We start from the raw sequence: 27908 nt of genomic DNA on the forward strand, positions 1-27908 counted from the left end.
TTTATATATAAAAAGCATCACTGCTTTATTAAAACAAGTATTTATAAAAGATCTGGGTGTTCACGGAATGTGAATCCTTTAATAAATACAAAAGTTCTCTGATTTGTCTTCTCAAAGCCTGCTTCGAATGAATATTTAATGCAAGGGGTTGGTGACCCTCCCAATGAATAGCACCGAGCCTGAAATGACAATATAAGAAAGCACAGGTTAGGGGCAATTAATGATCGAGGACATTAAAAACAATGAATTTACATGTTCAAAATACAAGTATTGAATTAATCTAAAATAATTATTCACATCCATGGACAGGTAATGCTTTGTAGTAACGCTGGGGTTGATTTACTAAAACTGTATAGTGCAAAATCTGGTGTAGATCTGCATAGAAACCAATCAGCTTCCAGGTTTTTTTTTTTTTTTTTTTTTTTTTTTTTTTTTGTCAAAGCTTAATTGAACAAGGTGAAGTTAGAAGCTGATTGGCTACCATGCACAGCTGCACCAGATTTTGCACTATACAGTTTTAGTATATCAACCCTGTAGTGTCATATGTATTGGGACCCTTTCAGACATGCAGACCCTTTATTTCAGCAGTTCAGTCACGTCAAAATGGATGAAGTAATGGGCTCCTTTCACATGGGCGGTGCGCCCGAGGGAGTCCGTTTTGCTCAGCGGGATTGATCCGCCGAGCAGGCGGATAACAGCTCCGTCTCTGCTCTGTGTGCAGAGACGGAGCTATCAGATCCTCGCTCTCCTCTATGGGGAGATCAGATCAGAACGGACCGCTGTCCGTTCTCATCCGATCCGATCCTCCAGACGGATGTAAAATAGGGTTTCCATCCGTCCACATTTCACGGACAGGATCGGATAGCAGCGGGGATATCACCGCTGACATCCCCCGCTCCATAGAGCTGCATGGAGCATCTGATCCAGTCTGCGGCCGCCTTAAAAACTGACAAGCGGATCGGATTGGATCGGAAAGCTCGTGTGAAAGGGGTCATAATCAGTTTTTCATCAGTTTATTTCACATTTACTACCTATGCAAAACAGGATGAAAAACTGACCATAAGTCAGTTTACATCCGTTTTCCGTCCGATCCATTATTTTAACGGAAGAAAAAATAGAGCTTTAAACAGTTAAAAAAAAAACAGAAGGCGGATGTAAATGAATGATCATACATTAAAGCCTCGTACACAAGCGTCAAAATTCGGCCGGGAATTTTCGTCCGACGACCGATCAGCCGATTTTCGGCTTGTTAGTATGATGCTTCCGACAACCCACTCCGACTTTTCGGCCGAAAAAATTCTGGTGTGCAGGCTATAAAATTTTTGTCCTCCGTCAAAACACGGGCGATTTTCGTGCAGTCAGTACAGGTTTCGACAGGGAAAAATCTTATGAGCAAGACTAAGCATGCTCAGAGAAGAAAGAACACAAGAAAGCAAACCAACACATGACATCACTTCTGAATTAGAATTTTGTCATGCAGGAAAATTCGTGTGCAGTCTAGAGCACATTCCAACCAACAAAACACCACTCTGGACAAAAGACGGACGACCGGTCGGCGGAAATTCGTTGCGTGTGTACTAGGCTTTATATGTGTTTTTCCATGGAGATGAATTGATGTCTGTTTTTCATCCGTCAACGGATGGATCAAAAAACTGACAAATTGACAACATGTGTGAAAGGGGCCTTAGTGTTAGGAGCTCAGATGTTAAAATTGGCAATACGCTATACAATTTGATTCTACAATGTCCTTTAGATCTACCAACAACTATGCAATGAAAGGGAGCGTTCAACTGGATTGTTTAGGTTTGTCCTCATTTTACATAGTTTTGGTAAATGGAATAGAAATCATACAATCTGATTGTGATGTTTATGGTCACATTTAGATGAGTGGAAAAAATTAGCCCACTGGCCTGGAAGACCTATATAGGACCTTGCCTAATGACAGTCTCTTTGCAACTGCATATTAGTTATTTCTCAACAACTGCTGCACAGTGCTCTGCTCTTAGGCCCACGCTCACATTGAGCCAGATTTGAGTTTTTAAATCGCATGCCAGATCAGAGCCTATTGCCAGCAATGGCACCGTCCAAATCCGTGCAACGCCGTCTTTGTGGTGCTGCAGCAATTCCCAAAAGTAGTTTCTGCACTATTTTCGGCGACTTTAGGGGGCAATTTCAATAGACATCTGTGCAGGAAACCCGCACAAACGTCTGTCAAATTGCCCCCGAAGTCGGACTGAAATGAGTTTGATATCGTGTGAGTTCAGGTGAACTCGCACAATTTCGAACTTGCACAATTTCAAACCCGCACTCAGTGTGAACCTGGGTTAAAGCACCGCTCTGGGATAATACAAATTTTTGGTCATCCCTCCCTCCTACCCCATCCTGACCTCCTTTCATGAAGTCTAATATGACATAATGGGAGGAGAATGACAGGGGACCGTCCCGATGGATCAGTGGTTCCCCCCACCAAGAACCAGCAGTGGCAAGAAACCTGGAGAGGGGGCTTAGGTGAGTACACCTGGCTTCACCTCTCATGAAGTCATCCTCTTGTGGATCCTGATGGTACCATGCTGCTGGACAACCACATGCAGACACTGACATGGACACCTGAAGAAGGACCCCAAGTAAACAGAAGAGGAGAAGATATGGGGCTGCAGCATCATGTGATTGCAGCTTAAGGTAAGTAAATAAAAAAAAGGGGGGGGAGGGGGAGTTGAGAAGATAATTCCAGAGTGGTGCTTTAAAAACCATATACTTGCTGCTTTGCCCCATTCACATTTCTGCGACTTGTCATGCAACTTTGGACCCCAGAGTCGCATGACAAGTCACATTCCATGGTTCCCTGTGATAATTGTTCATATCTGTGCGACTTCAAGTGCACTACTTTGGTCCGACTTTCAGCCCTGCATGATATAGATGCAATTTGGGTGCAACTTATGAAATTAATGACGCAATGAAAAAAAACACTAACATTAAAAAAAAAAAATTGGCGTGTTGTACCCCTAAAATCTATACCAAACCCTTATCCAAGCATGCAGCGGGCAGGTCAGGAAAGGGGGTATACAAGCAACAACATGGGGGGGTGCTTTGGGGCTGGGGGGCCCCCTCAAAACACCTCACAACCCTGTCCGATGGATGTGGGGGTCTGCGGATGGGAAGGTTATCGGAAAGTGTAAGCCCCAGATCCGCCCCCCCCACCCATGTGAATGAGTATGGCGTACATAGTACCCCTACTCATTCACCAAAAAAAAGGGTAGTGTAGAAAAAGACAGTAGGCAGTTTTTGACAACTTTATTTAAAAAATGTCCTCTGGTGTAGTTTCATCGTCAAACACGCCGTCCGCTGCCACCACCGACCCCAGAAGAGGAAAAAAAAAAAAGGCCAGCATGCCCTCAGTCAATAACTTTACAAGGACTGATGCCACCCAGCGACGTCACCGGTGACCCTGCCCCTTAGTTATTTAAGAGCTCTCAGAGGGCTTTTCTCCCAGACGGCTGGAGCCTTCACCAGGACCAGAGGTTTTTTTTTGGTTTTTTTTTCGAGTCGGTGGTGGCGGGTATCTTGATTGATGATGTGTCTACACCGGAGGCCATTTTTTTAAAAAGAGGACATTTGTTTTGATTTTATTTAATGTATGCTATACTTATTCACATGAGGAGGGGGGAGGGATCTGAGGGCTCCCTCCTTAAGGCAGATCCCCCTCTGCCCAAAAAGCACCCCCCCCCCCCCTCATGTTGAGGGTATGTGGCTTGGTATGGTTCAGGAGTGGAGGGCGCACACTCGCCCACTCCCTTTCCTGCATGCTCAGGTAAGGGTCTGGTATGGATTTCGGGGGGGGGGATTACTGTTGGTAAGTGGAGATTTCAGGAGGGGAGCTTTGAGTGGAACACTGAATTCACCAGAAGAATTTATCAAGCATTGGCACTTTGAAGGCACTAATGGACTTTATTTATGCACTTTGTATAGCACTGTTTATGTAATATAATTACGGTATATTTCATATGTTTTGTATATGTGGAAGCAGCGCTAGTTTACCCTATTTTTGTTAGGGTTATAACCCCTGTCAGATCTTTTTTCACCATCTGTTTCCCATTTTGGAGTGAAGAGGAAATCCCTGCAAATTAAGGGAATCCTTTCAGGTCACCAGAACTAGTGTCCTCACTGGAAGAGGGGCACTAGTTCTGGTAGACAGAATCTTCTTAACAGGAGCACAGACAGCAATAGGTGTTCTAATCCTTCTTCACACTATTCAAAATTTAAAAAAAAAAAAAAAAAAAAAAGAAGAGGTTTGCCCTTAATTATACTTTAACATTTTCCCAAAACAACTACATTCACAGCACGCCGTGAATGATATCTGTCACAGTTGCTTGTGCTCTCAACCGAACTGGCAACTTCCTTGGCTGTAAAGGATAGGAGGGTTTAGTTCAGTTTTAGTATTAAGACATATACTGTAGATTTTTTTTTTTACATCTTGTCCATAAGGTGACCCCCTCCATAGCTCACGCCGATTGCCCCCCCCCCCCTCGGTGAGCGGATGAAGGTCTGGCTGTATCAGGCGAGGTTCGGTCCAGATGTACTCCTCCAGTCCCGGGCCGCCTTCATCACACAGGGAACACAGGCGGGAAAACTTAAATGAGGGCGGAGGGGCGGGGGCAGAGGCGGGCCGTGGCACTCGTCCGACGTCGATAACTCTGGGATCTCCGGAATTGCACGCCGCGCATGCGCAGTTCTGACAGTGCCGCCGCCGCTGTAGATTTACTGGCCCTTTTCTCCTGCTACGGGCATTTACGGGCAGGAGAAAAGTGCCCTGTTTTAACGGGCTGTCTGTAAATCTACGGGCGGTTGGCAACACTTTAATATATGAAATAAAAATTTCCTCCAATTCCTGGGACTACAATATTGCAAAGGACACCATTTCTGACATGAAGAAAAAAAAAAGAAATGAAGACAAATTCCATACCTGAGCTTGCTTGCCTTAAGAAAAAGAAGAATGGTCTGTCTGCTTTAAATACAGGCATGCGCGACCTCTTCAGCAACACCATGGCTGTAAGAAAAGAGAGACATTTACATGCAGCTGAGGTATAAAACTTTTTACACAATCAGAAATGTAAGAAAACTATTGACTCTCATGCCCACAGGATTTTTTTACACTGATGGCCGGGGGTGCTGTAAAAAAAGGTGGCTGAGCAACAGTTTTATTAAACAAATAAAGATGCTTGTTCATCAAAATCCCAATAAATGCTTAAACAATCCGATTATTAGTAATGCAAATAAACCATTCATAAAAAAAAAAAAAAAAAAAAACAATCGGTTAGAATGGTATAATCATACATTTAAAATAATAAAAATGTTAAAAAAGGAAAAAACAAAAGTCCAAAAAAAATTTGCTCATTTGTTCAATATCAACCTCTGATCTCCTTGCCTGCCTGGCTGCTGAATAAGCACATTTTGACCAATTGGTCTTTTCGTAAGGTGAGCAGTGATTTCACCTGCTGGTGGTGGTTTCATCCTATCATCACAATTTTTTCAAGGATTGTCACACATTGTTGAATGAATGATTACAAACGTCACTTTGTGGATTGAACACATGCATGTTGATTTTGAACTTATCCAGCACATCTCCCTCCCTCTTGTGCTGATTGTTTATTTTATATAGCTTATGGTAGCTTATATAAGTGGGTTAAAGTTGTGTGCCTTGCTAAAAAAAAGAAAAAGAAACTATACACTGAAAAAGCCCCAGCTAAACTAAAAAAAAAAACATTTTTTGTAAACATAATTTTACTTATTTATTTTTTTAAAAATTAAAAGTAATTTCTAGTTAACCACTTGTTAAGCCTAACTATACCTTATTAACTCGTTACTCTTTCTAGCCTTAGCTGGTATTTTTACCAATCTTAGGCATTGCAGTTTATTTATTTTTGTTTCATTTTTTTTTTTTTTTTAATTTTGTGGTATTGTATTAGAAAAAACAAAATCCCAAAATAAAAGCAAAACCTTTAATTTAGAAACTACTTTTCGCATTACAATTTACAAACCTGTAACTCCTGAGGCTCTTGTTCCTCCTTCTGCCACTTCGATTTCCGCTTTATGAATGGCTTGAGAGACATACACATTGCCATCCTCTGAAAGAAAATGTTTGAGGAACATTTCATTTTTATCACACTGGCACCTGTATTGACCAATGCCAAAGCTGCAAGCCAGTCCAAAAATGTTGGACATTCAACAAAATACAAGTATGTAAAGGTTGTCTGCAAATGTATTAAATAAAATTCAGTTAAGCAATACAGTTTTTTGAGATAATGAATAATGGGCAAAGGAAGGCGGTTGCAGGTGTGAGCAGTGGAAATTAGTTTTGTCCAAAAGATTACCTGTTTAATGCTTTACGATAGGATGACAACCCAGGACTGTATAAAAATGTAGTCACCCGAGGCTCTACTTAGATACTATACTGCCAACGGCAATCCTGAATGATAACACCCTGCTGTACAAGCTCTATCATACCAGAAAGTACTATCGGAGATGGTATATGGCCATATAGAGTATTAAATGTACAGCCTAAAATACAGGAGAATACAAATATGACTTCATGTTTTGTTAAGTTTAGTCATAAATGTCCATAGCTACCCAAAAAAGGCAAACAATTTAACAAAGGAATTATCACAGTTTGTACATTTTGAGGATTTAGCATCAAATTGCCAGCAGAAGTGGGGCCCTTAAAGTGTAAGTTCCAGCCTATCCTGGTGTAGCTCTTACCCCCAAAAGCTACTGAAGATAGACAGGTTTTCTGAATAGTACAGAGGCTGCTAGTCACCCAAGCACAGTCCAATGCACATCGACAATTATGGCTCAGTCTAAAGGATGTCTTTTTGGGGTTTATTGCTGAAAAGTTTTAACAGGAGAGGAGCTTAGGGTCACAAAATGCATCAAAATGATCAGTAATCACAGTAGTATGAACTTCCCTCTAATCGTCCCAAGAACAGCTTTTCTGGGGGTAGCAGGGTATGGCTAGTATGTCGACTACCCTGCAACAGCAGTCTATAAAGCAACTTCTTCCAACTGATTCCTCTCTGGCACTTGCCCAACTATCAGTCCCAGTGAAGTCTTTACTCGCAATGTTATATGAGCTCCAGCCAAAATCCCCAGGCAAGTCCTCTGTGGAGGAGAGAAGGATCCCTTTTTTCATTCCAGGACTCGGAGGATACTTCTTTTGCAATTCTTTTCAGATCCACAGCCCAGCAACTGCTGAGGCCTAAGGAGCAATCGCTTGTCTCCCTGGGTATCTCCCAGGGTCAACAGCCCCTCAAGAGACTGGAGCCCCTCTTGGCAAAGAAAGAAAAAATGCTGAGGCCTCCTGCACATTTATCACCTCACCAGCCACCTTCTGGATGCCCTCCTCCAGGGATTGGCCAGGGCATGATACATATTTAGCTGATCATTTGAATCTATGCTCTGCAAGCTTCTTTCAGAGGCAGGGGGAAGCAATCAAACTCTCAGCTCAGGAATCCTGATCAGACCATCTGGTAACAACCACTCCTCTCACTACAGTGCAGCCAAGAATATGTTGCTCATGAGTAGGGCAGCCCATTGAAATGAATGGGCAGGCCTACATGTGATGCATAAAAACCACATCTGCGTTTGTGTGCAAAAAAAAGCTAAACTGTGCAAATACAAAATAACAGATTTTCTATAAATATTTAGTGTTCATACAATTGCACTATCATGTAAATGACAGTGAACCCCGGCCAATCCGTGAACTGAATGGGCGGCTGCAGGCTCCAGAGACAGCCCAGCTGCTGATGCTGTTTTGTGCCCCGGCTCACTGGGATGCACCATCTGCCCGCCTGGACGGGGGGACATGGAGCTTGTCGCATCCAGAAATCCCCTTTCCTTCTGCTGTGCCTAACCCGCACTGCCGGACAATGAGGAGGGGGCACCTCCGGCGCCCCTGACTTATGTGTACCTCCGGCGGCCCTGCACACAAAAGTGCAAGACAAAAATGTGGGTGTCAATTTGCCGCCCCCCTTAAACTGCCGCCTGGGACCAATGGACCCATGGTAGTACAGTACTATACAGTGCATTTATATATGTACAAATGCAAAATGAAAAAAATTACCTGAAATCCCTTTAAAATCAGCTTTCCTTGGATCAAAAATATCGAAGACTCCCAGGGCTGGTAATAACACCTTTAGGTCACTGTGGCTTTCCAATTTGAATCTGTAAGTAAAAATTAAACAAGTAATAGTAAGGTACTGTGTCAGTGCATGGACATGACATTGATAATGCAAATTCTAAGAAACCATTCAACGGAGAAATTGTAGGTAAGCAAGAACAAACTCCAATATTAATATGTAATAGACTCAACAGAATAACATTCTGTTCAACCTGAAATGTTTTTTTTTAATGGAGCAGAACATTACTCTAACAGTGCTCAACGGTTTATAACCTTGTTGGCAAAAAGCCTTATCATTATATTTCAGATTTTAGGAAGGGAATCACCAAGCTACATCAGATTTGGAAATAAAAGATCATCAACCTAGGTATGGGGCATTTAAACACTTTGTGCAGTAAATGTGTTCTCTGTAAAAAAAGAAACAAAATATTTCCTTTTCTCGCTGCCAGCAACTGTATCCTCTAGTGACATTGTGTTTGGTGGGAAGAACCATTGAGAGCTTAAGTTTACCAGTTTTAGTAAATCTCCCTCATTGTATTCTGGGAGCAATTGGCTGCAACCACTGATCAATAAATTCTGGGAGCAATTGGCCGCAGCCACTGATCAATAAATCAATAATGCCAGAAGTGCTGATTATTTTAGAGACTTCATCCAGGGATTTTTGGTCAACAAATCAGTGTTTGTGCAGCACAGGTAGCTGAGATAAGCGTTTCCTTTATTTTTTACACTGAAATCTTTTACTGGTAAGTAAGGATCTACCGAATATCAGCAAAGCCGATATATCGAGGGCTGATCTGCCCTTTCCCCAATATATTGGAATCGGCCACCAAGGTGACCGATATTGCAGATATTTCAGAAAGTGCTTATACTGGAGTGATACCTGAAGCTAGAGGCATCACCCCGGTACCGGCGTCCATAGCCGACGGTCGGCTGTCTTGTAATGACAACCGATGTGGCTGAGAAGCCACTTGGCTGTCATTACAAGGAGCGGGAGGGGATGTTCCCCCTCCCGCCACCTTCCAGGGCTCGCCCCGGGTCTCCCGTCCCACAGGGAGACCCGGGCAACCAGCCTGCATGGCCGCCGAAGCCCCGATCAAAGCCACATTCGGCTCTGATCGGGTCTCCATGCAAAAACCCGGAAGTGATGTCATGACATCACTTCCAGGTACTGGCGCCAGATTAAAAAAAATTACAGCATTCAAAGCAGCCAAATTGGCGTTTTTAATGCTTTTAAGTTCAGAGGAGAGGTTTGTGGTCTTTTAGACCCCCAGATCCCTCCACAAGAGTACCTGTCAAAGAAAAAAAAATTTTTTTAAATGTACGAAAATATCGACCCATATCGGCCAATACAGATATGCAATGACCAAAATATCGGTATCGACAATGAAAAAACAATATCGGTTGATCACTACTGGCAAGTCAAAGTTGGCAACCAAATAGGTTTAAAAGTTAGATCCATCCAAAACAGATATTTTAGGTATCGGTATGCCAATTGGTTTGATATCCCTTCAACTTCCTATATCTCTCTGGGACTCCAGTTGTGAGATCCCCCTCCCAGATCTCTGTTCTGCCGCATTGCATTATGAATCCAACCAAAACAATCTAATTCCTCTAACTGCATATTGGACAACATAAGGAAAATAGTGAAATTAGTGAGGAAATCCGCTTAGATTTGTCTGGGCAAACTCATTTACAGAGTGCCGTAGAGATCTAAAATATACTGTATATGGTGTAGAATGTATTTAATTTGCGAATATCCAGTTATAAGTGATACATCAGATTTGAATGGACTTACTATTTGAAAACTTATTTCATACATTACTACCTGGGCATAAAGATGTCCATTTTGAATTTCTTCATGGTGCTGGTCCACAGTGCTATGCTCTTTGATGTCAAGCTTGCTTCAATAGAAGATAATGGTGTATTCTTGTCTGTGGGCCGTACCACAAACATACTGACTGTATTCCCTAGGTAAGGCAGCTCCACTATCGTAAACTTCTCAAAAGAAGAGGTTTCAAACTGGCCTGGAGAAGTATATATAAATTGCATAATATGAGTAAAACTATACAGTGGTGGTGTTCCATTCATGACCTTACAGTACTCCCCCATTGGTCCTCCTTAACTTGATAAATATAACTTTTGCTAAATATAATATTGTCTCTCTCCAGATTTCTGAAAATTAGGAGGAAAATGGTGTCTGATCTTGCAACACAGGACCATATATAACAGGAATTACAGTATCTTTGACATTGTTTTTGCTGTTTGTTGGTTCACAAATATTTGCAAGTCTATTAAATTTGCCACTGAAAAGCTTGGTGATAAAATAGAGCAGTACATTACAGCAGCCCATCACATTCAAGTTTACTAAATCAGTTAAGATATGATTTATTGGTTGACTTGTCATGGGTAACTGCATTTCCATATCAGTTTTAATATTTGCACTGCTGTAAAATAAGTACGCTAGTGTTTATAATGCCCCCAAGTTCTGGTGGTTTTAAAGCCTCATATGGCAAGACCTCCCCTTGCTTTTTGCCCTGGTGACACCAGGATAAGAAATTAAAGGTAGAGAGTGTCATCACGACAGGAAGACACAGAGAGTAATAAAAATTGGATCGAAGTTCTAAACCAGGGGTTACAAGGATTAGTCAACTGATTTGCAAGTAAACAATAGTGTGTCAGAATTGAAAATCTAAGGCCAGCGCTTAGGATTTAAAATGATTAAACACAATATAAAATGAATAAAACCCAATATGAAAAGCTGCTGCTGATAAAAGGGGGTGCCTTTAAATAATAATAAATTAGTGAAGTATCAGCGCTGCTCACTGATGTGCATATACATATTCATCAAATTCCTAAAATAGTGCTATAAATAATCAAACACATGTGAATGTGATACACAACCAAACTCTTCAATATACTTATAAATATTTTAGTGCACTATAGATGAATTTTATTAGAATATTTATAAGTATATTGAAGAGTTTAGTTGTAATGTTTGTTTTCAATTTTTGCACTCATAATTTACTGCTAATGGCAAATTAAACATAATAATAATACTTATTAGTATGATATTAACTGGTGCACACACAAAACATGTCCATATTTACCAATAGTGTATACTAGCCCTAGTATATGCACCTGTAGAACTTATATCAGTCCTAATTCATCCACCTCCAGACCTAAGAACAGTCACAATTAATGCACCTTTGGACTTCAGCCAATTCAAGCACCTTCAGCCACAAGATCAGCCCCCAATTTAAGACCTCAGATCAGCTCCAGTTTATATATACCTTTTGATACCAGATCACCCCCAATTCATGCATCTTCAGACCACAGATCAACCCAATTCATACACCTTCAAACCTCAGATCAGCCCCCATGTATGCACCTTCAGGCCTCAGATCAAACCAAATGCATGCAAGTTCAGATCTTAGATGACATCAGCCCCAATTCATGCATCTTCAGACCTCAGACCAGATCAGCCCTGATTCATGCATCTTCAGACCTGATCAGCCCTGATTCATGCATCTTCAGACCTCAGAGCAGATCAGCCCTAATTCATGCATCTTCAGACATTAGATCAACCTCAATGCATGCACCTTCAGACCTGAGATCAGCCACAATGCGTGCACCTTCATACCTCAGATCAGTCCAAATGCCCGCACTCGTATAGCTCAGATCAGCCCTAATGCATGCACTTACTGGCAACAGCCTCTACACTGATTTTATGGTCTAATGCCAAGCTGTTCTAGCAGATAATTAGCTCAAGGGAAGGGACTGGGTGGGGGCAGGAGAGGCAGCTGCTATGGGGGCAAAGGTAGTAGGGGCGCCCCCTCGCTACAAGCTCCAAATCAGTAGCTGGCACCCAGCAGGCCACACAGCATTATGTTTGTCCTGACAGCTACTGCTGTCACACCATGCCCTGATATGCCCATTCTCCACCCCATCCATCTACAGCTGACACAAAAAGCACAGTGTGCATGCGCAACTACCTTCGAGCTGTTAAAAAGCAATCAATTCGCCAGGCATGTGCAGTGCACACTTAATGCCAACCATGCGCAGCAGGATTAAGGAGGTGGAGAATGGGCACAGGGCGGTTCATACATTACCAGCAGGGAGGGGGGGGGGGTGCAGTTTCTTATTTTTGCCCTGGGTGCTGGACAAACTTGTCTCAGCAGTGATTGGCCCTTTCTTGCCTCCTACATGGCTATTAAGTCATACTATCCTATTGATGGCAAATAGCAAAGTGTGAGGGGCAGGAGTGTTCGGCCAGAACCAACACTCTCTGGAAGTGTCAGAATTGTCACATTTGAGGTCCCCGTAATTGAACCAGTCACCAATAATTACTGTAGATTAATGGCCAGTCCAAAGAGAAACCCATATGAGGAACAGCGGAAGCAATGCTCATAGTAACAAAAACAGATGCAAACCATCAGCAGATAAAAAAAACTTTAAAATCTGTTCCCTTTTTCCCCAGGATAACAGAAGAGCTCAACATTATATTTTCAATGTCAAACAAAGGCTGGCCATAGGCCGAGCAAATTTCTTTCCTGCAGCGCTCGCCCCTGCCAGGAGAAGACAGAGATTATTGCTACTGGCTATAAAAGCCGCTTGTAATAATCACAGCTAAAATCTGACAGGCTGGTTGTACCAAAGTTTATTGATGGATAAACTTGGGTATATTCAGCCTGCCCATGGATGGTTTGAATCGATTCGAGATTTGAACTGTCTATGGCCGGCTTAAAACGCAACAAAGAGCTGTCTAATAAGGAGGTGTGGGTGCTTTTTTTTTATAGGAATAGTTTATTATTCCAATCCTACAGTATATACTGTATAATCTGCTCCTCCTTACCATAGTTGACATCTGCAGTTTGATGCATCATAGGAACTTTGACCACCGATCCATCGGTGCTGATAAAAGGCAATGTCTGTGTGTCTGTGAAGGAGAATTTGGTTTTCCATCGGCTTCTGAAATACATTGTGCTCACAAGTGTGATCTGTGTAAAACCTGGCACCAAAGGTCCACAAGGCACGAGAGTCTGTATCCCACCTGTATGGACAGCAGACATCATTTTACTGATTACTTGACATTATAATCATACTTTTATGTTGTATCTATCAACTATATACTTAAAGCATGATTCACAAAGCTTTTACATCAAGATAATGGTCCTTGTTTGCAAAAAATGACAGTGATTTCCATCTGAAGCAGGGGCGGATCCAGAGTCTAGTCTCGGGAGGGGCACTGCCACAAAATAAGGTGTGGCTTACAGAACTGTATTTAAATTATTATACGGTCCTAACCTAACCTTGTTTAATCACTTTATGACCGCCCGCCGTAGTTATACTGCGGCAGGCAGCCGCTCCTGGGCAAACCGCCATAGCTCTACGTCGGTCGCACGCAGGAGGCTAGGGGGCGGCGCGCTCCCGCTCGTCAGCAGGGAAGCTGATGCAGCGGGCAGGCGGCTCCGATTGCCGTCTGACACCCGCGATCGTTCCCCGCTGAGAGAGAAAAACGGTCAGATGTTGTAATCACAGCTGACCATTCTTCTCCCTGGAATGATCACAGAGCGCCTGTGATCCTTCTATATAGGAACACAGGTCTCTATGGTCATTCCACAAGCCAAGCCCCCCACACGCCCCTAGCCACCTTAAGACCCAAAAGATTTTCCCCCTTAATGACCAGGCCCTATTTTGCGATTCGGCACTGTGTTACTTTAATGGACAATTGCGCGGTCGTGCGATGCTGTACCCAAATAAAATTGATGTCCTTTTTTTCCCACAAATAGAGCTTTCTTTTGGTGGTATTTGATCTCCTGTGCGATTTTTATTTTTTGCGCTATAAACAAAAAAAGAGCAACAAAAAGAAAAAAACAATATTTTTCACAAAAAAAATGTAAAAATCTGAATTTTTTAACATTTTAGGCCAATTTGTTTTTTGCTACATATTTCTGGTAAAAAAATCGCAATAAACGTATTTTGATTGGTTTGCGCAAAAGTTATCGCCTTTCCAACTACGGGAAAGATTTATGCCATTTTTATTGTTTCTTTTTTACTAGTAATGGCGGCAAGCTGTAATTTTTTTTGCAGGACTGTGACATTTTGGCGGACAGATCTGACCCCTGACTGACATTTTTGACACTTTTGGAGGGACCAGTGACATTACTACAGTAATCAGTGCTATACATATGCACTGTTACTGTAATAATGACACTCGCAGAGGTGATCAAATACCACCAAAAGAAAGCTCTATTTGTGGGGAAAAAAAGGACATTCATTTTATTTGGGTACAGTGTTGCACGACCGCGCAATTGGCAGTTAAATTAACACAGTGCCGTATCGTACAAAATGGCCTGGTCATTAAGGGGGGTAAAACCTTCCGGTCCAGAAGTGGTTAATGTACTTCTTTTGCCGCCTGGCACCCGCGATCGCTCCCTGCTGAGGGAGAACGGTCAGCTGTTGTAATCTTCTATATAGGATCACATGTCTCTATGGTCATTCCATAAGCCCCGCCCCATACAGTTAGAATTACTCCCCTAGGCTCACATTTAACCCCTTGATCACCCACAGTGTTAACCCATTCTCTGCCAATTGCATTATTACAGTGGCAGTGCATATTTTTAGCACTGATTACTATAGTAATGTCACTGGTACCCCCAAAAGTGTCAAAAATGTCAGTTAGGGGTCCGATCTGTCCGCTGCAATGTCGCAGTCGCGTAAACCATTGCGCCCGGGGGAACCCCTCCCTCCTGCCCACCCCTTGTCCCAGCCCTGCCTGAAAAACTGACAGGTGGACCCGATCAGTCCATCAGTGTGAAAGGGGCCTAAGAAGCCAATGACTTACATTGCAGTATTCTAGTGCAGGTCTTAATGATTTCCTTTGGGCCCCTTGTCATTGTTGAGTGTTTTTTTTCTCTATTCATTGCTCCCCAAATCTTACTGCATAGATGCCACAGATTCTGTATCTTGCACTGATGAATGTGGAAAAGCCTAAAATAGATCTTTACAAACCGGAATACACAATTTGTAATGTTATACCATGTCAGAGTGATAAAACAGCTACTTTGGATGCTGGAGCCTGAAGTGTGTTTTCACTTTTGCAGTCAAATTTAAGTAAACCCCTTTATAAGTTTGTTATACGTTCCCATTCCCATTCCCACAGCATACCTAAAATACATTTCTAAAAAATATTTATTGCCTTTTAGAGGTTTCTCTGGAGCAGGCCGTTGGGCAAACTGCAGGCTGCTCCGTAGAATTTTAAAGTGAGTTTCCCCTTATTAAAATACAATGCAGAAGCCAACCTTCTAGATCTTTAACCCTTTGTTAGGACAGACAGTGACCAAATATAGTTTACAACTGCTAATGAGATCTGCCAGCAAAGCATAGACAATGTTATTTATGGTAAAAGGCTAATTTCACCTTTCTGAAAAAATTAATAAATGCACATATTTTTTCAGGAATTGGTGGAACATGGGTCATGGGTGCAATGTCAGGCTCCAGCTCTGTACCTGTATTTTTATATGGGCTGTCAGTCTCAGAGCTGCAGGAAGAGTGAATGGACTATGAGCACATTGATCAGCATGCTCGCAGTCTATAGCCCCGTAAACACGTAGCGATTGTCAGCCGTAAATATTCGGCCGCCGAACGATCGGCCGATTGTCGGCTTGTTAGTATGATGCTTCCGACAACCGACAGCGACTTTTCGGCCGAACAGAATCGGGTGTGCAGGCATTAAAATTTTTTTTGGCCGACACCAGAACGGCCGATTGTTCGCCAGTCAGTACAGAATTCGGCTGACAAACAGCCGATTAGCAAGACTGGGCATGCTCAGAAAAGAAAAAACACACGGAAAGTTAACCATCACATGACATCACTTCTGCAGTCGGCTGTTGTTGGCCGACAAAATTCATGTGCAGTCTTTTGCAGTTTTCAGCCGACAGGACAGCACCGGACAAAAGACGGCCGATCATTCGGCCGACATTCGGGACATGTGTACGGGGCTTATGGAAACTACTACTACTTGTAGCTTATTCACTCATAGTTTCCTGTGAATGATTTACACAGCTGTGTGTCCTTTATCCTTTAACCCCCGACCCTTTATTAACATAGCCTAGCAGAGAAAACGTCAGCAACTAAGACCGGCCACACATTATATAATATTCTTGTAGAATTTTCCCTTAGATTTACCAAAACCGTACAATATGAGGTCAAACCTAGACGGTTTCAGTTTGTATGCAGACAGGCCCTTACACTGCATAGTTGAAGGTAAATCTAAATGAAATTGAATAGAGAAAGCGTATAATGTATGGCCAGCTGAAGTAAGCAGCAATTTTTAAACTTAAAAAAAAAAAAAGTAGCTGTTATTCCAATTTGACTTCAAAAGTGAAAATACACTTTAACCGCTTTCGGACCGCCCATTGCAGAAATACTGCGTTAGGCTGGCCTTCCTGCACGAACCGCCGTAGGTTTACATCAGTCGCGCGCCTGCAGCTAGGGGGCAAGTGCGCGCCCCCCGCTGCGCACTCCCACTCGTCAGCACATGGCAGGCGGCTCCGATTGCCGCCAGGCACCCGCGATTGCTCCCCGCTGAGAGAGAAGAATGGTCAGCTGTTGTAAACACAGCTGACCGTTCTTCTCTCTGGAATGATCACAGAGCTCCTGTAATCCTTCTATATAGGATCACAGGTCTCTGTGATCATTTCACAAGCCCCGCCCCATACAGTTAGAAACACGCCCCTAGGTACACATTCAACCCTTTGGTTGCCCTGGGTTAACCCTTTCCCTGCCATTGGCATTATTACAGTAACAGTGCATATTTTTAGCACTGATTACTGTAGTAATATCACTGGTCCCCCCAAAAGTGTAAAAAATGTCAGTTAGGGGTCCGATCTGTCCGCCGCAATGTCGCAGTTCCGCTAAAAATCACAGATTGCCACCATTACTAGTAAAAACAATAAAAATGACATAAATCTTTCCTGTAGTTAGTAAACGCAATAACTTTTGCGCAAACCAATCAAAATTCGCTTATTGCTATTTTTTTACCAAAAATATGTAGCAGACAACAAATTGGCCTAAAATGTTAAAAAAAAAATATAAATTTTAAATAAATAAAATAAAATGCAGTATTCTCAATGTGCAAAAGTGCAAAAATCCAAATAAAAAATTGGCCGTCGTGCTGAAAATCAATTAATCATGTGTGCAGAGTCATAAATAGAAATATTAAAAATAAATAAATCTGATAACATTGTATAGAAAGTGCTAAAAATCACAAGATCAATTCAAAATAAATATCATATAGATAGTTAAAAAAATATGAAGTCCAAATACTCCAAATTGTGCAACGTGCAAAGAAAGTGCATAAATTGTCCATAGTTCTCAAAATCAATCAGTGCAGATATGTGCAACAGTGAAATGGTGCTCCCCCAATAGGACTGCACTCACCGGATGGGAGTACCCCTGCAGGGGTCCAAAGTATACAGACAGGTAAGATGTTCCCAACGACTATGGCACCGATCAACCCAGATGGAACTTTTTATATAAAGGGTAACTATTCTCCAGGGTTTTATAGGGAATAATCCTGCTTAATTGATGAAGAAATAACAAAAGTGCGGAATAGCCCACACCTGGCCATGTTTTGATTTGCTCCTTTGCACATATACTAATTTGTCTTTAGGCAGCGCCACCATACCTTTTTTCCTTTTACACTTTAAAGAAGTTATCTGCACAACTCCTTAAATACTACCTTAAATGAATCCCTAATGATTTCTGATTTATTTTGATAGAAGTGATAAGGGAAACAATTTATAATATACAATCACTACATAGGCAATCATGTTTCCTCATTAAATACAGTATGCAGGTATGGTCCTTGCTGAGCAGTACTGCACAATACTTTCTTACTCTCACTATAGGCCTATGATCAGGTCTGCCTTGACTGAAAACAGCAGGGTAATGGGTACTGAGCTTATATTGACAGTGAAATGTTGCAATCAAAAAATATAGAATAGCTAAAATGTGAAATCAACAATAAATATTATTTTTAGATGAATATTACAATACTAACGTTTAAATGTGTTTAAAATATGCATGTTTCCCTTGAATGAGGCAATGGTATAATTTACAGCACTCTATTGGAAAGCTCTTTTGCGTGTTTGGCCTCTTCGCCATAACCAAATTGAGGAAACTGAAATATCATTAACATTTTTGTCTATTTTTAGATCCATCATGTTGCTACAGCTGCTGAATATATTATTTAACTGCAGGATAGCCAAGGAGGTCTAAGAAGATGAAAAAGTGTAAAGAATACAACAAGGGAATCTTCTTGAATAATATGTTAGCCTTAATGGAAAATAGAGTGGAGGATAGTGAGACTGAGAATACCCTCTACTGCAGGGATCCTCAAACTATGGCCCTCCAGCTGTTGTGGAACTACACATCCCATGAGGCATTGTAAAACTCTGACATTCACAGACATGACTAGGCATGATGGGAATTGTAGTCCCTTGACAGCTGGAGGGCCATAGTTTGAAGACCCTTGCTCTACTAGGTCCTCAACATTGTTCTTTTGGTGGTTTGTGTCATTGTTGCTATATTAATGAGTCTACTGCACACCATAATGGCAATTGCAGTTTTCAGTACCTTTGAGGTGGTGGAAACAAGTCAAATGGATTTGAAGGACCCACAAGGATTTGTATTAAGTTCAAGCCAGCATCACCTTGGGCTAGAACGTCTGTCAGATTGTTATTGCTTCAAATAGAATCTGCCCAACACACAAGTCTATTGCAAAGAGAAGCCCTGTGGATTTTTAAACTATGCTCCAGGGTACCACAAGGGTTGGATCACAGATAGGACCTGGACCTTCATCCTAGATCAAATGTGTCAAACACAAGGCCCAAGGGCCGAATGCGGCCCTCCAGGCAATTTCATGTGGCCCTCACACCTCTCCTGCAGCTCCACCCCCAGCTTCTTCTTAGCAGCAGCACACAGTAAGGGGTTGCACTGTGATGTAAGGGAGGGTGGAGGATTTTTGACTTCTGATGGTGAGGGGGCTCTTGACATTTGATGCAAAGGGGGGAGTGGGGTGCTCTGGACATCTGCTCATAAGTATTATGAGTTTACTACAATTCTATGCCAGTTGAAAAAGAGGGTCGCACACACCACTGGTATCTTCCACAAGAAACTTTATTGGAGAATTCAGATAGAACACCATGGCAGAACCATGTTCTCTCTAAGCAGTCTCCAGTAAAGTTTCATCTGGATGATACCAGCGGTGTGTGAAACCCTCCTTTTCAGACTTGCAGTAGATACATTTATATAATCTTACAGATACAACCATCCCTTTGAGGGCAACCATAATGCTGATGCGGCCCACGATGAAATCGAGTTTGACATCCCTGTCCTAGATGATATTGTGAGGGTTTTTCTTTTTTTTTTTCTTCTGTCATCTGGTTTTTCTCTCTTTTTTTTTCTGGCATGCATCCCCATTAAACCACTTTACTTTTCTCTGTGCAACATTTTCCTTGAGTTTGTGGAATACTTCTCTTTGTTAGTGCCATATGACAATATTTTTCTTACACTTTGTAACTTTTTGTATGGCCCCTTTCACGACGGACCAATCAGGTCTCCCTGTCAGTTTTTCATGCAGACCCAATCAGGCTATCCATTGCTCTCTATAGAACAGCGAAGTGGCGGTCGGTGTGTTAGGGGGGCAGGGGACGCATGGAGTTCAATGGGGTTTTTTTTTCCTGAAGCACGTGATTAGAGCCAGAGGCTCTAATAGGCTTCAGAAAAGGGTGGACCCGGGGCACAGAGCAATGCGCCCGAGCCCACCCATTGTGTGACAATAACGAATGAAAATTTGCTATTGTCACACGGAGCCTCCTCCTGGCCAATCAGGAAGTGGGTCTGAGACACGTTTCCTGATTGGCCAAAAGGCAAACGTTTGCCATTGGCCGAGGACTGAGGAGAAGCCGCCGCCGGATCAGGTAAGTGCTGGTCTCTCTGCACACTGTGACACTGTGCATTGCTTGGGGGCATACTGTGGCACTGTGCATTGATGGGGGGCACACTGTGGCACTGTGCATTGATTGGGGGCACACTGTGGCACTGTGCATTGATTGGGGGCACACTGTGGCACTGTGCATTGATTGGAGGCACACTGTGGCACTTTGCATTGATTGGGGGCACACTGTGGCACTGTGCATTGATTGGGGGCACACTGTGGCACTGTGCATTGATGGGGGCACACTGTAGCACTGTGCATTAATTGGGGGCACACTGTGGCACTGTGCATTGATGGGGGCACACTGTGTCACTGTGCATTGATGGGGGCACACTGTGCATTGATGGGGGCACACTGTGGCACTGTGCATTGATTGGGGGCACACTGTGGCACTGTGCATTGATGGGGACACACTGTGGCACTCTGCGTTGATGGGGGGTACACTGTTGCACTCTGCATTGATTGGGGGCATACTGTGGCACTGTGCATTGATGGGGGCACGCTGTGGCACTGTGCATTGATGGAGGCATGCTGTGGCACTCTGCATTGATTGGGGGCACACTGTGGCACTCTGCATTGATTGAGGGCACGCTGTGGCACTCTGCATTGATGGGGACACGCTGTGGTCACTCTGAATTGATTGGGGGCATGCTGTGGCACTCTGCATTGATGGGGGCACGCTGTGGTCACTCTGCATTGATTGAGGGAAAGGCTCTGGCACTCTGCATTGATTGGAGGTATGCTGTGTTACTCTGCATTGATTGCGGGCACGCTGTGGCACTCTGCATTGATGGGGGCTTGCTGGTCACTAATTTTTCTGTTTGCGCCCCCCCCCCCAAAAAAAAAAGTTTGAGCACCAGCTGCCACTGGAACAGCGGATGTCAGCCAAACAGTCCACTAAAAACAGACGGATGGGGATCTGTTCCCTGTCCGTCCAGCCGATCAGATCAGATGGATCCAACAGCCCATAGAGGACATCGGCTGTTTCCATGCATCAGCGGAGCGGACATGGACCTGTCATCCGCCTGCTCATCGGGGATCAGCGGAGAGATCCTCTGCTGAGGGGGGCGGATCCTCTGGCAGACTCCGCCAGTGTGAAAGGGGCTTGACAGTTTTATTGTCCTATTTGTATATATGCAGTCCCTGTGAAAGGTGGAGTGAGCATTATGTAATACAGCTAATTAAGCTGCAAGGGGGTTAATTTTCTGCACTCTTTGCTCCTCCCCCCTTCTCATCAGGCATTTCCCACATAGTGCACTGTTTCACTATCAATTTTGTTATGACTAAGGTCCTTTTGGGCAGAAACGCGTCAACTTTTCTGTGAATTTTTATCTTATCTTATCTAGTCTCATGTGTGCATCTCCCCATAGACTTCTATGAGGCTGTATTCCAATGCTGGAGACTCTCAGGGGAAAACCTCACAGTAATGTACATTGGGCCGCCAGCTCACTGAAGGCTTTGACAAGAAAATTTAAACAAATATTGAAGGCCGCATAAGCCAGATTGAGGTAAGTATACATCTAGAGAGGTGAAGGGTCACCTAGTTTAGGTCAGGGAAGAACATGCAAAAAGGATAGGTGCGCTTTGTGTAAAAGTTCACTTTTGCTTTAAAACAGTCACAAAGCAGTGTTTTACAATATTTTTCTTACACTTTGTAACTTTTTGTATGGCCCCTTTCACGACGGACCAATCAGGTCTCCCTGTCAGTTTTTCATGCAGACCCAATCAGGCTATCCATTGCTCTCTATAGAACAGCGAAGTGGCGGTCGGTGTGTTAGGGGGGCAGGGGACGCATGGAGTTCAATGGGGTTTTTTTTTCCTGAAGCACGTGATTAGAGCCAGAGGCTCTAATAGGCTTCAGAAAAGGGTGGACCCGGGGCACAGAGCAATGCGCCCGAGCCCACCCATTGTGTGACAATAACGAATGAAAATTTGCTATTGTCACACGGAGCCTCCTCCTGGCCAATCAGGAAGCGGGTCTGAGACACGTTTCCTGATTGGCCAAAAGGCAAACGTTTGCCATTGGCCGAGGACTGAGGAGAAGCCGCCGCCGGATCAGGTAAGTGCTGGTCTCTCTGCACACTGTGACACTGTGCATTGCTTGGGGGCATACTGTGGCACTGTGCATTGATGGGGGGCACACTGTGGCACTGTGCATTGATTGGGGGCACACTGTGGCACTGTGCATTGATTGGGGGCACACTGTGGCACTGTGCATTGATTGGAGGCACACTGTGGCACTTTGCATTGATTGGGGGCACACTGTGGCACTGTGCATTGATTGGGGGCACACTGTGGCACTGTGCATTGATGGGGGCACACTGTAGCACTGTGCATTAATTGGGGGCACACTGTGGCACTGTGCATTGATGGGGGCACACTGTGTCACTGTGCATTGATGGGGGCACACTGTGCATTGATGGGGGCACACTGTGGCACTGTGCATTGATTGGGGGCACACTGTGGCACTGTGCATTGATGGGGACACACTGTGGCACTCTGCGTTGATGGGGGGTACACTGTTGCACTCTGCATTGATTGGGGGCATACTGTGGCACTGTGCATTGATGGGGGCACGCTGTGGCACTGTGCATTGATGGAGGCATGCTGTGGCACTCTGCATTGATTGGGGGCACACTGTGGCACTCTGCATTGATTGAGGGCACGCTGTGGCACTCTGCATTGATGGGGACACGCTGTGGTCACTCTGAATTGATTGGGGGCATGCTGTGGCACTCTGCATTGATGGGGGCACGCTGTGGTCACTCTGCATTGATTGAGGGAAAGGCTCTGGCACTCTGCATTGATTGGAGGTATGCTGTGTTACTCTGCATTGATTGCGGGCACGCTGTGGCACTCTGCATTGATGGGGGCTTGCTGGTCACTAATTTTTCTGTTTGCGCCCCCCCCCCCAAAAAAAAAAGTTTGAGCACCAGCTGCCACTGGAACAGCGGATGTCAGCCAAACAGTCCACTAAAAACAGACGGATGGGGATCTGTTCCCTGTCCGTCCAGCCGATCAGATCAGATGGATCCAACAGCCCATAGAGGACATCGGCTGTTTCCATGCATCAGCGGAGCGGACATGGACCTGTCATCCGCCTGCTCATCGGGGATCAGCGGAGAGATCCTCTGCTGAGGGGGGCGGATCCTCTGGCAGACTCCGCCAGTGTGAAAGGGGCTTGACAGTTTTATTGTCCTATTTGTATATATGCAGTCCCTGTGAAAGGTGGAGTGAGCATTATGTAATACAGCTAATTAAGCTGCAAGGGGGTTAATTTTCTGCACTCTTTGCTCCTCCCCCCTTCTCATCAGGCATTTCCCACATAGTGCACTGTTTCACTATCAATTTTGTTATGACTAAGGTCCTTTTGGGCAGAAACGCGTCAACTTTTCTGTGAATTTTTATCTTATCTTATCTAGTCTCATGTGTGCATCTCCCCATAGACTTCTATGAGGCTGTATTCCAATGCTGGAGACTCTCAGGGGAAAACCTCACAGTAATGTACATTGGGCCGCCAGCTCACTGAAGGCTTTGACAAGAAAATGTAAACAAATATTGAAGGCCGCATAAGCCAGATTGAGGTAAGTATACATCTAGAGAGGTGAAGGGTCACCTAGTTTAGGTCAGGGAAGAACATGCAAAAAGGATAGGTGCGCTTTGTGTAAAAGTTCACTTTTGCTTTAAAACAGTCACAAAGCAGTTACACTAAACAAATGAGCGCTCCCTCTAGTGGCTAGTTTATATATATATTTATAATACTATCTCTATTTAATACAATTATAATAAAGGACTATCCTTGTTTGTAATAAAGTTCTGATAAAAGTGAATTGTGGCACAGATTTGCAGCAGAGCTCTCCTCACCTCCTGTGTTCCTGGTGACCCACTGATTGATCTGACTTGCTGTCCTTGTGTGCTCACTGAAGTTAGCCTGTTGAAGGCTGCTGTTTGTCCACAGTGCAACATTTTCAATAAACTGGGCAGAGAGGGAGGTCCCAGACTGCACGAACAAAGCACACGCCAAGTGCATGGACGTTTCCTGGCTGGAGTTTGCCAATTCCCTGTGCATAACTTTTATGAAATTTTGCACAGATTCATCTAAAATAAGGAAAAAAGTGTACCATGTTACTGTACAGACTACAATAAAACCAATACTTTACCCTCATTTCCTTACACTCTCTGCCCATTACAGAAAACCTCCACTGACTGGAATAGGAAGCTGCCGTGGATGACCTCCCCTTCGGAAAATACAATTTCCATGGCTGCCAATGGAGATCTGATGGCTTTGGGCCAGTAAAAGGTAAGTCATCTTATGGCGCTTTTCCACTGCATGGAACCGAACGGTTCGGCTCGCTTTTGTGCTTTTCCACTGCTGGTACCGCATGGTACGGTGTAGGAACGGTGCATTATGGTACGGTACGGTACGGCGGCGCTTTTCCACTACATGGAACCGAACGGTACGGCTCGCTAAAACAGTACCACCTCAATTGTGGTTCCAAGAGGTACCATACCGGTACCATATCCCACAATCCTTTGCATGCAGCTGACTGTTTGTCACTACTAGCCACTGATTGGTCAGAGAATCGTTGTTATCCCACCCACTTAATTTAGTACTACTTTAGTGGAAAAGCAAACCATACCAAACCGTACCGAACCGTTCCAACACCGTACCATGCGGTACCATGCAGTGGAAAACCAAACCGGGCCAAGCAGGGCCGAGTAGAGCCGAGCCTGTACTTGCAGTGGAAAAGTGCCATAACTGTAAGAAGCATGCAGATCAGGGATTTTTTACTTCAATGGTTGAATATTTGTTCACTCAGAAAGTACTAATATCAGATGATAAACAGGACAGCCTAGCAACTGGCATTTGCAAACGGTCATTAATGACAGTTTCTATGTTTTTCTCCCACAGTCTGTTGATTGATGTTCATCAACATGGTTCCCCATGCAGACAATAAGTTAAAGTAGAACTAAACCCTACTATCTTTTTCAGCCAAGGGAGCTGCCATCTTAGCCTCTGTTCGGTCTGCCGTTGCCATGATGCCGCACATGTGATCAGTTATGACACCAACCAGTTGATGGTTTGACAATGTGGTTGAGAACACAAAATGTTAGCAAAGGTCACTATCATTTCTTTACCAGCTGTAAAATGTCTTCTGAAAAGCGACTTACTGTTTTAGATTAGCTACAGTTGTTTTAAATTCCAATGACTGAGCTATTACCCCATTTTATTTTAATTAGAACATCTTACATAAAGACAGCTATTAGAAGGAGACTCTACAGTACAAAACTGTATATGGCATTTTATCATGAAATTATAAAAAAATTAGCTATTGAAAATGTGAGCTTTACAATAAAATTCACTATAAAATGGACTGACACAAAATACTCACTGCAACTCCGTTACAGTTTGCCACTAAACATCTCGCTTTCATAGATGTGTAACTGTAAAGGGAAAGAACTACAGACTTATTACAGTGCTCACTCAGGGAGACATCTGGTCACCATGCCACATAGGGTGGGCACCTAATCCGACAATCTTCATTCATTTAATAAAAATCTTTAGAAAAATTAAATTTTTTTAACTCACTCAATGTGACCCTCTGGAAATGACCTTGTTATTGTAAATTATTAAATGATTAATAAGAAAAAAAGGTGATATGCTTATTTGCTAATACAAAAATCTTTCTATAGATTGGACTGTCACATACTTTTTATTTAACCACTTGCCGACCAGTCACATTGACTGTACTGCGGCAAAGTGGCTCGATTCCGTCCAGCGACGTAGTACTACGTAGCTTGACTCCTCCCCTTCTGGGCGGCGCCGCCGGAGGCTCGCTTCCGCTGTTTTCAGTCACAACAAAGTGACAAACAGTGACAGATTGCAGGGTTCAGCATAGCTGAACATGCGATCTGTCCCTGTGTCACTCAGTCACCTCCCCCCACACACGTCAGTAAGCACCAGGCATACATTAACCCCTCCCTCTCCAATAAAATGAACCCCTTCCCTGCCAGTGTCATTTTTACAGTAACAGTGCATATTTATAGCACTGATTACTATAGAAATGTCACTGGTACCCCCAAAAGTGTCAAAAATGTCAGTCAAGGGTCCGATCTGTCCGCCGCAATGTCGCAGTCCCGCAAAAAAAATCGCAGATCGCCGCCATTACTCGTTAAAAAAAAAAAACACCAAAAATGACAGAAATGTTTCCCTTAGTTAGTAAACGCAATAACTTTTGCGCAAACCAATCAAAATACGCTTATTGTGATTTTTTTTACCAAACATATGTAGCAGAAAACAAATTGGCCAAAAATTTTAAAAAAATTTTGATTTTTACATTTTTTTGGGGGGAATTTCATATATAAAAATGTTAAAAATATTGTTATTTTTTCAAAATTTACGCTCTTTTTTTGTTTATATCGCAAAAAGTAAAAATTGCACAGGTGATCAAATACCACCAAAAGAAAGCTCTGTTTGTGGGAAAAAAAAGAACGTAAATTTCGTTTGGGTACGACGTCGCAGGACCGCGCAATTGTCAGTTAAATTCGCACAGTGCCGAATCGCAAAAAGTGGCCTGGACGTAAGACAGCAAAATCCTCCGGTGGTAAAGTGGTTAAAGTGAAACTTTGGGCAAAAAAAAAATAAAAAAATGAGTCCCCCCTGCAAAATAGTGATATTGCTAATAGATCATTTGTTTTCTTCATTTTGCTTGGAAATCCCATGGCAGCGTTGCCACCCTGTGGACGAGGTAATCTTGGATGGACATATAGTTTTAAATGAATTAAAGCTAGAATTTCGAGATATACCCCTTCTGTATAAAAAAAAAACAAATATTGCCAATCTGCACTCACTCTCTCCAAGTGACCTCTAGCATGCATCATGTGCCCTAACTCTGGTAGTCTCCTGCAGTATCCACCCACACCTGTAGAATGTCACCAATCTCTGAGCAGCACCTGTAGGATGTTTGCAGTCTTTTAGGGCCCATTCACATGAGTGGCCAGAGGGGCAGTAAAATCTGGCAGTTCAGCAATTATTTTACTGCCCCCCCCTACAGCCTGCTGCTCAGAGCTGTGCACATGGTGCAGCCACAGTAAAAATTAAACATGTCGTTTTGCCTGGTGGTGCTGCCACCAAACCTTACTCATTGGGGCTGTGCCACAACCACCCTTTAACCACGTGAAATACCTTTTGGGGGTTAAAACAGCATATCACCTCCTTGCTGCCTGTCAAATGCCCTGTGAAAAGCGATCAATCTCAGATTGCTTTACAGAGGAGTGGCTATGTTAGCCACATGCGTGAATGAGACCTTACAGTCTTTTATATTTTAAATATACAGGATATTATGTATGGCACTTTGGTGATGTCAGGGCCACAGCTGAGCCCTCAGCAAGTCGACTGCTGCATCAAAGTGTTTAAATTTTTTACAAAAAATGTTTTAAATAATATTTTACCATGAACGTTGTATCCTAGCAAATTCTGTATCTGAGCGAAGGTGCTTCCTCGAGCTCCAAACTGCAGTAACCCCAGAGAATTGGCCACACTGCTTGGGGAGATCACTAAGTTAGTCCTGTTTTCTGTCTCCACCAACATCCGGTACAGCCTGACCGCAAATTCCGTATTCAGCTCCCTGAGTCTCTCATACGAGTGGCTGTATCCCCGGCTGAAACAACTTAAACACACCAGCACCAAGAGCAGGTAAACTGGAGGCATGGAGAATGTGTGCCCAGGTGATCCCC

At 43.4% G+C, this 27908-nt stretch overlaps 1 protein-coding gene across 2 annotated transcripts; it reads right to left on the reverse strand.

Annotated features, from left to right (window-relative positions):
• On the reverse strand, positions 1–27908 carry SERPINE3 (serpin family E member 3). 2 transcript variants are annotated; one of them, XM_082244406.1, is made up of 8 exons: positions 27624–27908; positions 24036–24269; positions 13023–13220; positions 9996–10194; positions 8114–8214; positions 6036–6122; positions 4961–5044; positions 1–179 (listed from the first exon to the last, which is right to left on the reverse strand). In XM_082244406.1, exons 1-8 carry the CDS (start codon positions 27880–27882, stop codon positions 136–138), a joined length of 1206 nt encoding a protein of 401 aa, XP_082100532.1. In that variant the 5' UTR covers positions 27883–27908; the 3' UTR covers positions 1–135. The 2 variants fall into 2 exon arrangements, with proteins under 2 accessions (XP_082100532.1, XP_082100533.1); XM_082244407.1 differs by lacking the exon at positions 13023–13220.

This window comes from Pelophylax lessonae (genome assembly GCF_965119305.1).
Source record: "Pelophylax lessonae genome assembly, chromosome: 2".
Classification (NCBI taxonomy): Eukaryota; Metazoa; Chordata; class Amphibia; order Anura; family Ranidae; genus Pelophylax; species Pelophylax lessonae.